General features: G+C 37.1%; 1 protein-coding gene across 17 annotated transcripts in view; it reads left to right on the forward strand.

The window, feature by feature from the left end:
* INTS6L (integrator complex subunit 6 like) overlaps window positions 1-14,982 on the forward strand; it is a 58,789-nt gene that overhangs the window by 25,849 nt on the left and 17,958 nt on the right. For 9 of the 17 annotated variants that reach the window (XM_063634303.1, XM_063634302.1, XM_063634296.1 and 6 more), the window contains 6 exons: window positions 140-229; window positions 458-641; window positions 898-1,026; window positions 3,401-3,564; window positions 5,797-5,949; window positions 9,946-10,078. In XM_063634303.1, the coding sequence (XP_063490373.1) occupies window positions 140-229; window positions 458-641; window positions 898-1,026; window positions 3,401-3,564; window positions 5,797-5,949; window positions 9,946-10,078 (853 nt within the window). Of the gene's footprint in view, window positions 1-139; window positions 230-457; window positions 642-897; window positions 1,027-3,400; window positions 3,565-5,796; window positions 5,950-9,945; window positions 10,079-10,236; window positions 14,647-14,982 lie in introns of those variants that run through there. The other 8 variants (XM_063634294.1, XM_063634299.1, XM_063634297.1 and 5 more) reach the window with 4 other exon arrangements.

The raw sequence follows: 14,982 nt of genomic DNA on the forward strand, positions 1-14,982 counted from the left end.
CGTTCCCTGATCATTTCTTCCTTATTTATCCAGACAAATTTTATCATATTCTTGAGAGATCATTGGCAAGGCAAATATAAAAGTTTAAATATACTTCTATTACTTTACATGGCTCTAATGCTTTTTAAATGTATTTTAGGGGAGAAATCCATTTTTTTTAGAACCATCTATTTTAATTACCATCACAGATGGAAACAAGTTAACAAGTACTGCTGGTGTTCAAGAAGAGGTGAGATTTTTTTTTTTTAATTTTGTTTAAATGGCAGGGAACATGCAGCTATTTCTGTGGGAGGCATTTCCAGTTAAGAGTAAGTTTGGTCAAATCATCCATCTTGGTAATCCTTGAAGACTGCTTAATTTTATTGAGTTACATGAAAGAAAAAGTCAACCCTTTAATTCTTTCTTCATTTTTATATGGTTTGTTATGATGAACCTTTTCACATTTTTGCCTTATCAGCTCCATCTTCCTTTGAATTCCCCTCTGCCTGGAAGTGAACTAACCAAAGAACCTTTTCGTTGGGATCAAAGGTTATTTGCCCTGGTGTTGCGTTTGCCTGGAGTGGCTTCTACCGAACCAGAGCAACTAGGGAGCGTACCAACTGATGAATCTGCCATCACACAGATGTGTGAAGTCACAGGAGGTATTGGCAATATTTAATGTTTCTGAAGGAAAAATTCAGAGCATAGAGTGTATTTTTCATTAAATGCCATATCCAGTCTTTGCTTGTTTTCCTTCAAAGCCTTTTAACTCTGTTGCTTAAGGTCATCATTGGTATATTTGCTGCCAATGTAGTTATGATTATTTCAAGTTATATTTTAGTATTTTAAAATGCTTATATTATGAAATTATATTTTATTTGATCAAACTTGTGCTATTTATTTTTCCTTCTGGGATAGGTCGCTCCTACTGTGTGAGAACACAAAGAATGTTGAATCAATGTTTAGAATCTCTGGTTCAAAAAGTTCAGAGTGGTGTAGTTATTAATTTTGAAAAAACAGGACCAGATCCACTTCCTATTGGAGAAGGTATAGTAGATAACTTTTTTAACCCTAAAGTGTTATATAGGAGACTGAGAAGACATTAAATAAATTATTATAGACACAGTCTTCACTATCCACGTGCATTTGAGTGGTTACAAACATCCATCCAAACAACTACCATACATTCACTGCCTATATATATGTATCAGGTGGCCAAATTCTAACAACTTTAATTTCATGTTGAATGTTCCTAAGAACGTGTTTCCTTTTCCTGGTGCATTTTATATTCCCTGGTCCCAGTCTTTGGATGGCACTGACTCATTCACCTCTCTATTCACAAAATGTCTGGAGATTCACTATGGTATGCACTTAAATAATAATCTGGTTTTGGTTTTGTGAGTGCCAAATATGCTAAGCCATCTTTATGAAATATGTGTTAGTTTCTGCACCTCAGCAAGAAATTATGAATGTTTATCCAGGAACTGCTCATCTTCTCTAAGATACTACACTAGTATTTTCCCGGTCACTTTTTCGCTCTGAAGTTAAGAGTTAAGCAACCTTTTCTCCAAATGAGATTTCACAGAAAGTTCGACATCCAAAAGTTGATGAAAGTAGGGTGACTTTTGCATAGGGGAAGTTAAATCGTAGTGAATCTCTAGATGGTTTGTGAATGGATGTTTGTAATCACTTGAATGCAAATGAATTTCAAAGGGATCAGGGAACTAAACAAGCACCATGGTAATGCATTGCAAGACTTCCATGGTAATGCACTGCAAGAACAGAGCTCCTAGAAAGTCTATGTGTATATGTATGTAAGTGTGTGTATATATATATATATATATATACACACACACACTCCATTATTATTACCACAGTGCTTGTCTAGCCTGATTTATATGTTTTAATTGCCTTGACCAAGAACAAAGGGGTCAAATGCATAAGGGCAGAAAGCTACACATTTCTGTCTGAAGCAGTGGATCCTGTGGCTCCTGATCTTTTGTTGTTGTTGTTATTGTTGTTGTTTTGCCCTTTAGTTCCCCATCCTTTTGCGAAGCTGTTGAAAAAAATATAGACCCCTTTCCCTATAAATACAGACATAAGTGACACATTCACAATTTTGTGTATAATCTCAGGGGTTTTTTGGACCTCCAAGTTAAGAACATCTGCCATAAAAGACTGAGGCCCCACAGCCTATTTTAAATTAACTGTGTAGGAAGGGCATGTTATACTGCTAGCATCCAAAATTTCATGCTCACTATCTTAGCATAAACTGGGAACTTACATATTGAAATCCTAGTGGGATTTGGTGTCATGTAAATGGCTCAGATTTTTTTTCTAGCTCCAGTTCTCCTTTGTCCAGAGTTCTTAACCTTTCAGGTTCTGATGAAAGTTAAGAACCCTTTGCTCAGAAAAATACACATTGTCAGAATTGTGAGCTCAACTTCGGGGGGGTCCTCCAAAGCCATTATACGTTTTTTTCCCTAGTGCACAGTGGACCCATTAAATCTCCTAGTCTAAAGAAATTACTTGTTTAAAGTAATGCTTAAATAAGTTATTCAAATGACTGATAATTTAAGAAAAATGAGACTCAAATCATTAAAGCATATCTTTTACAAATATTATCATTGAAAGTTTATATAACTCTGCCTTGCCCTGATTTGGGGCTGGGGGAGAAGAAGGAAGGAAATGAAATATGCTAGTTTAAATCATTAAAATGCATTCAGGATACATTATTCAGCATTATACAACACCCGTTGTCCATGGAATTTTGATGGTGGATGGAGAAACCATAGTGAATTAGTCCACGATAAACTTGATGTGTTTGCTTTGTGCTCCCCTCAACTATATACACATTGTCTGCATTTCTTCTATCTTTAAGTGAATTTGGCTAGTTTTTACTTTGCCTTTGTGGTCATTGGGTCTAATTGTTTGGCAAAGAACACTTTTTTCTTGTATTTGGAAATAGAAAGAATATATGTATGGAATTTATGATCTATTTTTGTCAGACTCTAGGAATGTAAAAACTATACCAGGGAGTCAACAGTTTCATTTGCCTAATTTAGTAATTGAATTCTTGAAAAATAACTGTAGTGTTTTGATGTTTTTAATTTATGTGTATGAGTCTCAGAAAATTTAAAACTAGTTTTACCATAGTTTTCTGCATAACTGCATATTCTCTTACTAGGTTAAGAATGGTGGGGTGGGTGTTGGGTTAGAAGACATAGATTAGATGAAAAGAGTTGCTAGAGAGAACGTTTAGAAATCCTAGTAGAGTCACTTTTTTTTCTTCTTCCATTTTTCATGAATCATTGTTCTTGTTTTATTTTGGACTTTGCTTTCAGCTAGAAAGTTTGTACAAGAAGATCAGCAGCTGTAAAAAGAAATTCACGCCTTTGTTTGTCTTTTGTTTAACTTTTAGATGGACTTATGGATTCATCTAGGCCAAGCAATTCATTTGCTGCTCAGCCATGGCATAGTTGTCATAAACTCATTTATGTACGACCTAACTCTAAAACTGGTGTTCCTGTTGGACATTGGCCAATTCCAGAATCTTTTTGGCCAGATCAGAATTTACCTTCACTAGTAAGTGTCATAAAACAAAAAGGTAAACGTCATTCTGGATTTTCCATTTTCTGATTACAGTGAACCTTTTAAAATAGCTTTGAGGCCTTTATGCCATGCCACAGGCAAGTAAGTCTTCCCTCCTTTGCCTTCTATCTCTTACTGGAAGTCTAGCTTTGTGCCTAAAAGCAAAGGAGGACTTCCTTTATTTTCTGATACTTGTCATTCTTCAGTTGCATTTGCCACTTGAGCTGCCCTTTTTGGATGTTAAAACATTGCTGTTTTTGATGCTGTTATAATCTGTTACTTGGTTTTCATTTCAGAGCAGCTGACTTGATTTACGTGGCAAACACAACATCTAAAATGTACTGGCCTTGGTTTTCATGCACAGCCTCAGGAAGTTTGAACATAGTTTACACCTTGGATAGGTTCTGGGAACATATTAAAATCACTTGATCTTAGCCAAAAGGCCGAGAAGCGATGAACATATTAAAATCATATTCAAAATTCTACTTCTTCCTACTTTTCATCTTTTTGTAATCAATGGACTTTTGTAGCAATATACCTTTCAATGATGGGTAATTAAGCAATATTTAAAAAATAATCTCTGAGCAAGGACTTGTCTTTTTGGTCACTGCATTTGATAGGAGAGGCTTTGCTATTACAGTTGCTCCCAGTGCCAGATCAATTGGCTTTTTTTTTTTTTGGAGGGAGGGCAGTGTCTAGTAATAAGGGAGATGGTATGAAACCCACTCTCTCTTTTGTCTTCTTTCCCCTTCCCCAAATTGTAAGAGGGCCTGAGTAATCTCCCTTATGTGGGCTCAGGAGGGGACACAAACAAATCACTACTTCTTCTATTTAACATCTTCCTAGTTCAGTTCATCTATATTCTGTCTCGGTTTTAGAAATTTCTGACAGTGAATTGCATTTTCTCCTGGATTACTGCTTTTAGGCTTCTGCCCTTTTTTCAGAAGTGGCCATGAAAGACCTGAATGTAAGACTGAAGAGCCCTTTTGGCCACTGCTGTGGGTGAGGGTAAACGTCCCACTCCTCTCCTCAGGGCTTCAAGGTGTTATGCCTGTGAAACCTCAGCCCTTCCAAACTCCAGAGTACAGGCTTTATGGCAAATTTACTTCATTTTTGCTAGCAACAAGTCTTCATTCATGTCTTTATGACATTTTTACCTGTTCAAATCTAAGGAGTCAGAAACCTTTCACAAGGTTAGTTAAAACTAAGTTGGGAAAAAACAAAATAGAATAAGACATTCCAAGTAATTCACACATAGCTCATGTTACCATTCCTCCATCTTTAAAAGTTCATTTAAGAGCTATTTTTCTCAAACCCCAAACATCTTATAATTGTAAATTATAAAGGCAAATGAATATGTTTTCATTTTTTATAAAGGAAGCAGTGATATTTTGTCATATTCATATTAGCCTTACAGATTTCTCAACAAGAATAGGCTGACCCACTTCTTACTTTGTCTCTGGGACTTGTCCTGTGTCCCTCTCTCTCCATATTGCCCTTGCTGTTCGCCTTTCTCTCTCTGGTGCTCTCCAATTACACAAGCTAAACCTGTTACTTAAATGGCTTCTCCATTAATCTGCTCCAGTACCCCAGGTACACAGGCCTTCGAAGCCCAGCGCAAAGCATCCCCAGCTCCAGCTATTCAAGCAAACACGTTGGTGTTAGCAATGCTGCAAAAATCCATCTGGGCCCAGGCGTTCTGACTGGCTTATTATCAGTCTCTATCTTGCCCTTTCCTTCCCTCTGCTATTTTTCATCTTGCTTGTTCATGGCTTTAGCCCTCTCATTACCTTATTAGAAAGTTGCATGGATTTCTTCATTCCCAGCATATCTGGACTATCTGTAACCTCATGGTACAAAGGAATGAAGGGCAAGCAATTCTTGGAGGTCATAAAATAGATCTGAAATTCAACATTCATCCTACGAATCATAAAAACTTCTTAAACATATTCAAAACAGTTTTTTTCAATTCACTGAAATTTTAGTTATGAGTGTTGTAATTTACCTTTCCTCTTCCTAATGTCAAGTAGATAGTAAAGAATCTGAGCCCTCTCTCCCATGGAAGTCATTGGTGGTTCCTAGAGATCTAGTAATCTTTTCTCAAAATGCCAGTCTGTATCTCAGTGATAATGTAACAAAATATAAAAGGACTTGCAGAATTGTCAGAAATATAAGCTTGCTTTGAGACCTAACCATTTTTTCTGCTTTTTTTAAAATTTTTTTTAGCCTCCACGAACATCTCATCCTGTTGTGAGGTTCTCCTGTGTAGACTGTGAGCCAATGGTAATAGACAAACTTCCTTTTGACAAATATGAACTTGAACCTTCGCCCTTAACTCAGTATATCTTAGAACGAAAGTCTCCCCATACCTGCTGGCAGGTACTTATCCTTACCTATTAGCCAAATGTCTGTAACCACTCTAGGATCTGGGAATTGTTTTAAGAAGCTTCAAAGGTTATTCTCAAAATAATTGGACTGACTGTGCTAATGATGTTTCTCATGAATGCTGTCAAATAAGCAACAGGGCCAGGCAAATAATTTCAGACTAATATGAATCATTAGTCTACTGTACATTGCCATTTAAAGCAATAGAGTCTGATGAAATCTATATATTTGAGGATTTGGGGGACCCCTTGAAGTCTACCCATGGACCCCAGCTTAAGAATCCCTAATCTAAGGGTTGTACTTCACTTCAGGTATGGCATCAGCAGCTGAAACAAGGTGTTTAGCCCTTACTTTGCACTTGACAGATTGGAAGTACAGGATAGTTTAGGCAGAGAACCATAAGCGCTGAAACTAATTTCTGTATTAGTGTAATATAGTAAAACTCTTCATCCTGTAGTACAAATCACACTAATGTGTGTAATGTGGATTTTGCAACTTGAATGAGACAAATGCATAGAGATATCTATCATACACTGGCTCTTCCAAGTGTTACACTTAAGCCAGAAGGATTTGCTGATTGGTTAATAGAGTCACCTATGGAACTTAATTTGTAAAAATTCAGAGATGGCAGTCACAGCCTTTTTATGTGGATACAACAAAAATGTCCTACACTGTAAAGATGTATGTTCTATTTCTAAACTGTAGAGATGTATGTTCTACTTCTATTAATATATAGGACTCTATAGCAATCAGTAACTGTTAGGCTCTATTTATGCAAGGAACACTTTCAGACTGCCATCTGTTTTATCTTAAAATGTGAGATTATTGCTACAAGTTGTCTGTAAGCTACTTAAATTCTCCCAAGATGCTACAACTAGTTAGAAAAAAAGGAGCAGGCTTAAAGCAAGAATGTAAAAGCACAAGAAACAGAATAATCTCACAAACATAATACTGAGCAAAGAAGCCAGACAGAAAAGATTACATATTGTGTGATTCTATGTTATATACTTTCAGAAAGAGGTAAAACTAACTTACTCAGAAGTCGGGATAGTGGTTTCTCTTAGGGGGATGCAAGGTAGTGGACAGAAGAGGACACAAGGAGATGTCTGGTTTTGTTCTGTTTCTTTCTTTCATTCTTTTCTTTTTGTTTTGTTTTGTTTTGAGACAGCATCCAGCCTGTTGCCCAGGGTGGAGTGCAGTAACACAATCGCAGCTCACTGTAGCCTCGACCTCCTTGGCTCAAGCAAAGCGATCCTCCCACCTCAGCCCCCCACAGAGGAGCTAGGACTACAGGCACACACCACAATTCCTGGCTAATTTTTTAATTTTTTTTTTTTTTTTTTTTTTTTTAGAGAGACGGAGTCTCACTGTGTTGTCCAGGCTGGTCTCAAACTCCTGGGCTCAAGCAATCCTCCCATCTCGGCTTCCCAGAGTGCTGGGATGATGGCATCAACCATTGTGCCTGGCCATATTCTGTTTTTTGACTCGTGTGCTGTTTACACATGTACATTCACTTTGTGAGCATTCATTGAGCTACATACTTATAGTTTACCCCAAAAGTGCTAGAAATGTAGAGATATGGATAATAGATTGCTAATTTAAAATAAAGATATGACCTTTGAATTTATGGGTTGAAAAATATTTTTATAATGAAAGCAAATAAAATTACAAATTATAGCCTTTCCCTAAAATAACCCCTCTTTTCTATATAGCACATTTCTTGGAAACCTTCTTCAGAGAAACTTAAGAAATGCTGTCCTTGCTCCTGCACAACCCCTTAAATATGTCATATGCCTCTTTCCTGTACTTTATGTTACTTTGTTTTAGAGTATTCTTAATGTGATGAATTAGTGGTAGTGAAAAGAATAAAATGAACCAGTAGCCAGGAAATTTGGCAAAACCACAATGGAGACCGGAGCCTAACCCTAGTTCTGTCACCAACTATGTGGCTTGCACGAGGGACTTACTTTGTCCGAACTAGCTCTAAAGATCCTTTGGAACCCTAAAAATCTATGAATCTGTGGCTGATAAGGAATTTGGAAAAACTCAAGGGGCTAAGGAAGGTAGGAAAGAGAAAGAGAGAAAGAAACAAAATACAGTGCTTTTCCTTTCATGGGAATCATAGATCTGACCCTTGACTGCCTTGTGCATGTGATTTTTTTTATCTTTGATGAATTTTTCTCTCTTCTAATATACACACTTAGGAAATAAAATCTAGCATGGTTTATTGCAGTTATCTGTTTCTATTATCATTCAAATTATGACACAAAATCTAGTAGACTCATGTTTTAGTACAACTCATGTTCTGTGGGGTCATAAATTACATAAATTACATTACATAATTATACCAACTTATTCTTAGTGATAATATTATAAGAAGGTAGTGAATTGGTAGGTGATATTGGTGGTACTGAGAACTAGCAAGGTAAATGGATTCTGTTAAATGTCAAGGTTCTACTTTGTTGTAAACGATTCTGCCGAAGGACTTTGGAAAAGTAAAGGTCCAGGTCTCTAAAAGTATATATTGGTGGTTTGGACCAAAGACTCTGAACATGGAACAGAGAAAACATGGCAGCTAGGGGACCCCAGCACAACATATCAACTGTAAGGGGGCTGATGATACAGGAATCACATCAGGAAATCAATAAGGAGTAAGAAAATAGTCATATGGAATTAAGATCAATGTTTTGATCTTCACTGAATGTTTACTCTACCAGCATAACTTTTTTTTTTTTTTTGAGACGGAGTCCTGCTCTGTTGCCCAGGCTGGAGTGCAGTGGCACAATCTCAGCTCACTGCAACCTCCACCTCCTGGGTTCAAGTGATTCTCCTGCACAGCCTCTCGAGTAGCTGGGATTACAGGCGTACCACCATGCCCGGCTAATTTTTGTATTTTTTAGTAGAGATGGGGTTTCACCATGTTGGCCAGGCTGGTCTGGAACTCCTGACCTCAGGTGATCCACCCGCCTCGGCCTCCCGAAGTGCTAGGATTACAGGTGTGAGCCACCGCGCTCAGCCACTACCAGCATAACTTATAAGAGAAATGCCTTCCAGGTTGACCCAAAGTATCTCCTTGCTGCCTCAAAATAACTAGCACCAGTGCCTGGCTTATTATAATAGGTTACTCAGTAAATATTTACTGAAAAAAAAATGAATAAATGGGTAGGGGAAGGAGGCAGCAAAGACGCATAGAGCAAAGACTTAATAATAGTACAATGAAGAGGGTTTACATAATCCTTTAAGTAGGCTTTGTTTTTGTAATTTCACGCTTCAGGCATGGGACTATGTTCTATTTTCTTCACAGTCTGCACTCTGATTACCACTTGTTCTTTTGAGAAGTTAATTTGTTTTAGTGGCTGGTTTCCTCTTAGCAGTATTTCAGCTTTATTTTTCATTTTGCTAAGTAAGTAACTATCTGGGTACTGTTGATGTAGCCTATGGTCTCTGAATGGTTGTTGCATAGTATAGTTTCATTTCTTAATATAATTTATAGGAGAATTGCGATCTGAACATTCATATTTAGTAGGATTTTTTCTGAGACAGGGTCTTGCTCTGTCACCCAGGGTGGAGTGCAGTGGTGACTCACTGCAGCCTCAAGCTCCTGGGCTCAAGCCATCCTCCTGCCTCAGCCTCCCAAGGATCTGGAACCATAGGCACGTGCCACCACACTTGGCTAATTTTTAAAATTTGTTGTAGAGATGAGATCTCCCTTTGTCTCCCAGGCTGGTCTCAAACTCCTGGCCTCAAGCAATCCTTCCACCTCAGTCTCCCAAAGTGTCAGGATTATAAATGTGAGCCACCTGTAATCCTAGTACCTGAGCCTAGCCTAGTATAATATATTTTGACATAACCATAGGCTAAAAACACTATTGCTATTTTAAAATTACAATCAAATTGTGCCATAGATGCTGCTATGGAATGTTACTGTGGGTTTGGTTTGACATAAAATCCTTATTGTCATCACTGTGCGTTACTTCATGTTCTTCTCAGGTATTTGTTACTAGCAGTGGAAAGTACAATGAACTTGGATATCCATTTGGTTATTTAAAAGCTAGTACAACTTTAACTTGTGTAAACCTCTTTGTGATGCCTTACAACTACCCAGTTTTACTTCCTCTTTTAGGTAAGTAAAACATGTGCCACTGAATCATCTTTAAAATACAACAGAAATGAAAAATCGATAATTTTAAATGTAGATGACAGTAAAAAACTGATTTAAAAGGAAAGAATTTGCATACTGTTTTCTGTTTGTTTTCTTTTTGTTGTTTTTACATCAAACAGAAGAGAAGCTTGACCTTCAGCGTGTGATTCTTATGCTGTTCTTCAGGTTGCAACTTCCAATGCACGCCCCACCCCAATCCCCAGTTTGAGGTGCACTTGGCTTTTTTGTATAGTTTGGGGCCAAAAAATACCAAAACAGAGCTACCATGGGGTGGGAGTAATGGCTTGTGCTTGTTTCCCCTCAGAAGATAAATGCTCTTGAGGCATCTGTTTTAGGCAGAGTAGTGAGTTAAGAAAATAGGTACCGGAGTAAATTCTGCAATGACTGTGGTTGTAGAAGCTGTGATTTCCATAGCAAGGTTCTAAAAGGAACAACTCAAGAAGCTGTTACTCAGATACTAATGAAAATGTGTGTGGAGATATTTTCCCCTTATTTGAAGAGCCACATCTGTTTAGAGTAATGTAGTACTTACTGCACAGCATCCTTCTAGTTGTAAAGTTGTAAATGTTTTTATTTCGTGGAGTTTCTTAATTTTTGCAAAAAGGGTCGAATCTTTACTAAGTTTTCATATGATCATTAAAACTATGAGACTTTTAGTGCTATAAATACAACATACATTGAGTATACTGAAATTGCAATACTTTTAAATGTTGATTTAAGAAGTTTAAGAATGAGTCATCGTAAATGTATTAGCATGATTATTTTATATAACCTATCTACTTTATTTCCTAGTCCAACCTAAGAGGGATGTTCTCTTTCTAAGAGCTGATTATCATTAACATAAGATATAGGTTATATCTTCCAGATTAATAAGACAGCCAGTAAAAAAGTGTCTGTATTTTGCAGATTTATTTATCCCTTTTCTTAAATATGTCTTTATGACTTCAGTTTCCACAACTATAAAGTGAAGAGATTAGACTATGTAATCTTCACTACCACTGTTAATGGTATTATTTTTCTATTTTTAAGTGCACTTTTTTTGATCTACTTTATTGAGTTATGCTTGACATACAAAAAGTTGTACATATTTAATGTATACAACTTGATGAGTTTGGAGATAAGTATATACCCATTAAACCGTCACCTCAATCTATGCCATAAACCTATCAGTCACCTCCAAAAGTTTCCTCCTGCCCTGATAAGATCTACCCTCTTACTGATCTTTTAAGTACACAATACAGTATTGTTAACTATAGGTACTATGCTAGAAACCATTATGCTGAGTGAAATAAACCAGACACAGAAGAACAGATACTACATGATACCACTTACACACTTTTTGTTTTGAGATAATTGCAGATTCACATGTAGTTGTAAGAAATAATATAGAAAGAGATGACCTCAAAAGCACAGGCTACAAAGACAAAACTAGACACATGGGACTATATCAAACTTAAAAGCTTGTGCATCAAGGGAGACAATCAACAGAGTGGAAAGGCAACCTATGGAATAGGAGAAAATATTTGCAAATCATATATCTTATAAGGGCTTAATTTCCAAAAAATATAAGGAAGTCTTACATTTCAATAGCAAAACAAAAACAAAACCCTAAATAACCTGCTTAAAAAATGGGCAAAGGACTTGAATAGATATTTCTCCAAGGAAGAGGTACAAATGGTTAATAGGCATATCAAGAGATGCTCAACATCACTAATCATTACAGAAATGCAAATCAAAACTACAGTAAGGCATTACATTACACCCCTCAGGATGGTCACTATCACAAAAACAGAAAATGAGAAGTGTTGGTAAAGATGTGGAGAAATTGGAATTCTTGTGCACTCTTGGGAATGTAAAATGTTGCAACCAGTATGGAAAACAGATAGAAGTACCTCAAAAAATTAAAAATAGAATTAACCATATGATCCAGCAATCCCATTTCTGAGTATATATCCAAAATAATTGAATCCAGAATCTTGAAGATACATTTGCACACCCATGTTCACTGCAGCATTATTCACAATAGCTAAAAAAAAAAAAATCCATTGATGGATAAATGAATAAAGAAAATGTGGTAGATATACATGCAATGGAATATCATTTAGTCTTAAGAAGGAAATTTTGTGACGTGCTACAATGTGGATGAACCTAGTGGACTTATGCTAAGTGAAATAAGCCAAATGACAAATATTGTATGATTCCACTTATATGAGTTATTAAAAGTAGTCAAACTCATAGAAACAGGGGCTGGGTGAGGGGAAAATGGGGACTCGTTCTTCAGTGGATAATAGAGTTTCAGCTTTGTAAGGTGAAAAGCCTCTAGATATCTATGGCACAGCAATATGCATACAGTTAACACTATTGGACTGTACAGTTAAAAATGGTTAAGAGGGTAAGTATTACGTGTTTTTAAACACAACTTTTTCTTTTCTTTTTTTTTTTTTTTGAGACAAGAGTCTCTTTCTGTCACCCAAGCCAGAGTGTAATGGCATGATCTTGGCTCACTGCAACCTCCATCTCCCAGGTTCAAGTGATTCTCCCGCCTCAGCCTCCCAAGTAGCTGGGATTACAGGCACGCACCATCACGCCCAGCTACTTTTTGTATTTTTAGTAGAGACGAGGTTTCACCATGTTTTCCAGGCTGGTCTCGAACTCCTGACCTCAAGTGATTGGCCCACCTCGGCCTCCCAAAGTGCTGGGATTGCAGGCATGAGCCACTGTGCCCAGCCTAAACACAATTTTTAATAACATTTTTTAAAAAGAAATAACACAGAAAGATCCTATGTACTCTTTATTCAGTTTTCCCAAATGAAAGTCTTGCAAAACTACAGTACAGTATCACAATTGTGATATTAACATTGATGCAGTGAAGATACAGAATATTTTCATCACCACAAAGATCCCTTATGAGGCCCTATTACAGCCACATCTGCCTGCCTTCTGTACCCATCCCCTCCTTAACCACTGCCAACCACTAATCTGTTCTACATGTCTACAATTTTATTATATCAAGAATGTTATATAAATGGAACCATTCAGTATGTAACCTTTTGGGATTGGCTTTTTTCACTCAGTGTAATTCTCTAGAGATTCCTTCAGGTTGTTGTAAGTATCAATAGTTTGTTCCTCTTCACTGCTGAGTTTACAAACTATGACATTAATATACCACAGTTTCTCCACCTATTCACCTGTTGAAGGACATCTGTGTTGTTTATGCTTTTTGGCTATTGTGAATAAAGCTACTGTAAATATTTGCATACAGGTTGTGAACATAAGTCTTCACTTCTATGAGATAAATGCCTAGGAGTGCAATTGCTGGATCCTATGGTAGTTGCATGTTTAGTTATTTAAGAAACAGCCTAAGTGTTTTCCAGAGTAGCTATACTATTTTACATTCCCACCATTAGTGTATAAGTGAATCAGTTTCTCTACATCTTCATCAGCCTTTGGTGTTGTCAGTATTTTTAAAATTTTAGCCATTTTGATAGGTGTATGGTGATATAGCACTGTGGTTTTAATTTGTATTTCCCTAATGGCTAACGATGTTGATCATCTTTCTATGTGCTGATGTGCCATTGTATATGTTCTTTGGTGAAATGACTTTTCCCTATATTTTAATTAGATTGTTTGCTTTTGTTACTGTTGAGTTTTGAAAGTTCTTTATATATCGTAGATACTAGCCCTCTGACAGGTGACTCGCAAATACTTATTTAGATCCTTTTTTATCTTTCATTGGTCTTATGCAGTTTTCCACATACAAATGCGGTGCATATTTTGTTATATTTACACCTACTTCATTTTTTGAGTGATTGCAAATGGTATTATATTTTTGATGTTGGTATCTACATGTTCACTGCTAGTATATACAAATACAGTTGATTTTTATGTTAATATTGTATCCTGCAACTTTACTGATCTCACTTATTAGTTGTAGGAGAGTTTTGTAGATTCCCTGGAATTTTCAAGGTAGATAATTATGTCATCTGCAAATAGAGACAGTTTTACCTTTTCTATTCTTATCTTTATGCTTTTTCTTTTCTTTTCTTGCCTTATTGTACTGTAGAGAACTTCCAGCACTGTGTTGAATGGCAGTGGTAAGATGTATGTTCCATCAGTGCTTGACAACTATGCACTATTCGTTCTTACATTAAGCATAATGCTTTTGTAGATTTTCTTTATCAAGTTGAAGAGTTCTGGCTGGGTGCAGTGGCTCACGCCTGTAATCTCAGCACTTTGGGAAGCCAAGATGGGTGGATCACCTGAGGTCAGGAGTTCGAGACCAGCCTGACCAACATGGCAAAACCCCATCTCTACTAAAAAATACAAAAATTAGCTGGGCATGGTGGCACACACCTGTAGTCCCAGCTACTTGGGAGGCTGAGGCGGGAGAATCGCTTGAACCCAGGAGGTGGAGGTTGCAATGAGCCGAGATTGTGCCACTGCACTCCAGCCTGGGAGACAGTGCAAAACTCCATCTCAAAAATAAAAAGTTGAAGAATTCCCCTTCTATTTGTATTTTTCTGAGTTTTAAAAAATCATAAATAGGTGTTAAAGCTTCTCAAATGCTCTTTCTTTCTTTCTTTTTCTTTCTTTCTTTTTTTTTTTTTGAAATGGAATCTTGCTGTGTTGCCCAGGCTGGAGTGCAGTGGCATGATCTTGGCTCACTGCAACCTCCGCCTCCTGGGTTCAAGCGATTCTCATGCCTCAGCCTCCCAAGTAGCTGGATTACAGGCATGTACCACCGTGCCTGGCTAATTTTTATATTTTTAGTTAGAGACGGGGTTTCACCGTGTTGGGCAAGCTGATCTTGAACTCCTGACCTCAGGTGATCCATTCGCCTCGGCCTTCCAAAGTGCTGGGATTAT

Source organism: Symphalangus syndactylus, chromosome X (genome assembly GCF_028878055.3).
Source record: "Symphalangus syndactylus isolate Jambi chromosome X, NHGRI_mSymSyn1-v2.1_pri, whole genome shotgun sequence".
Taxonomy (NCBI): Eukaryota; Metazoa; Chordata; class Mammalia; order Primates; family Hylobatidae; genus Symphalangus; species Symphalangus syndactylus.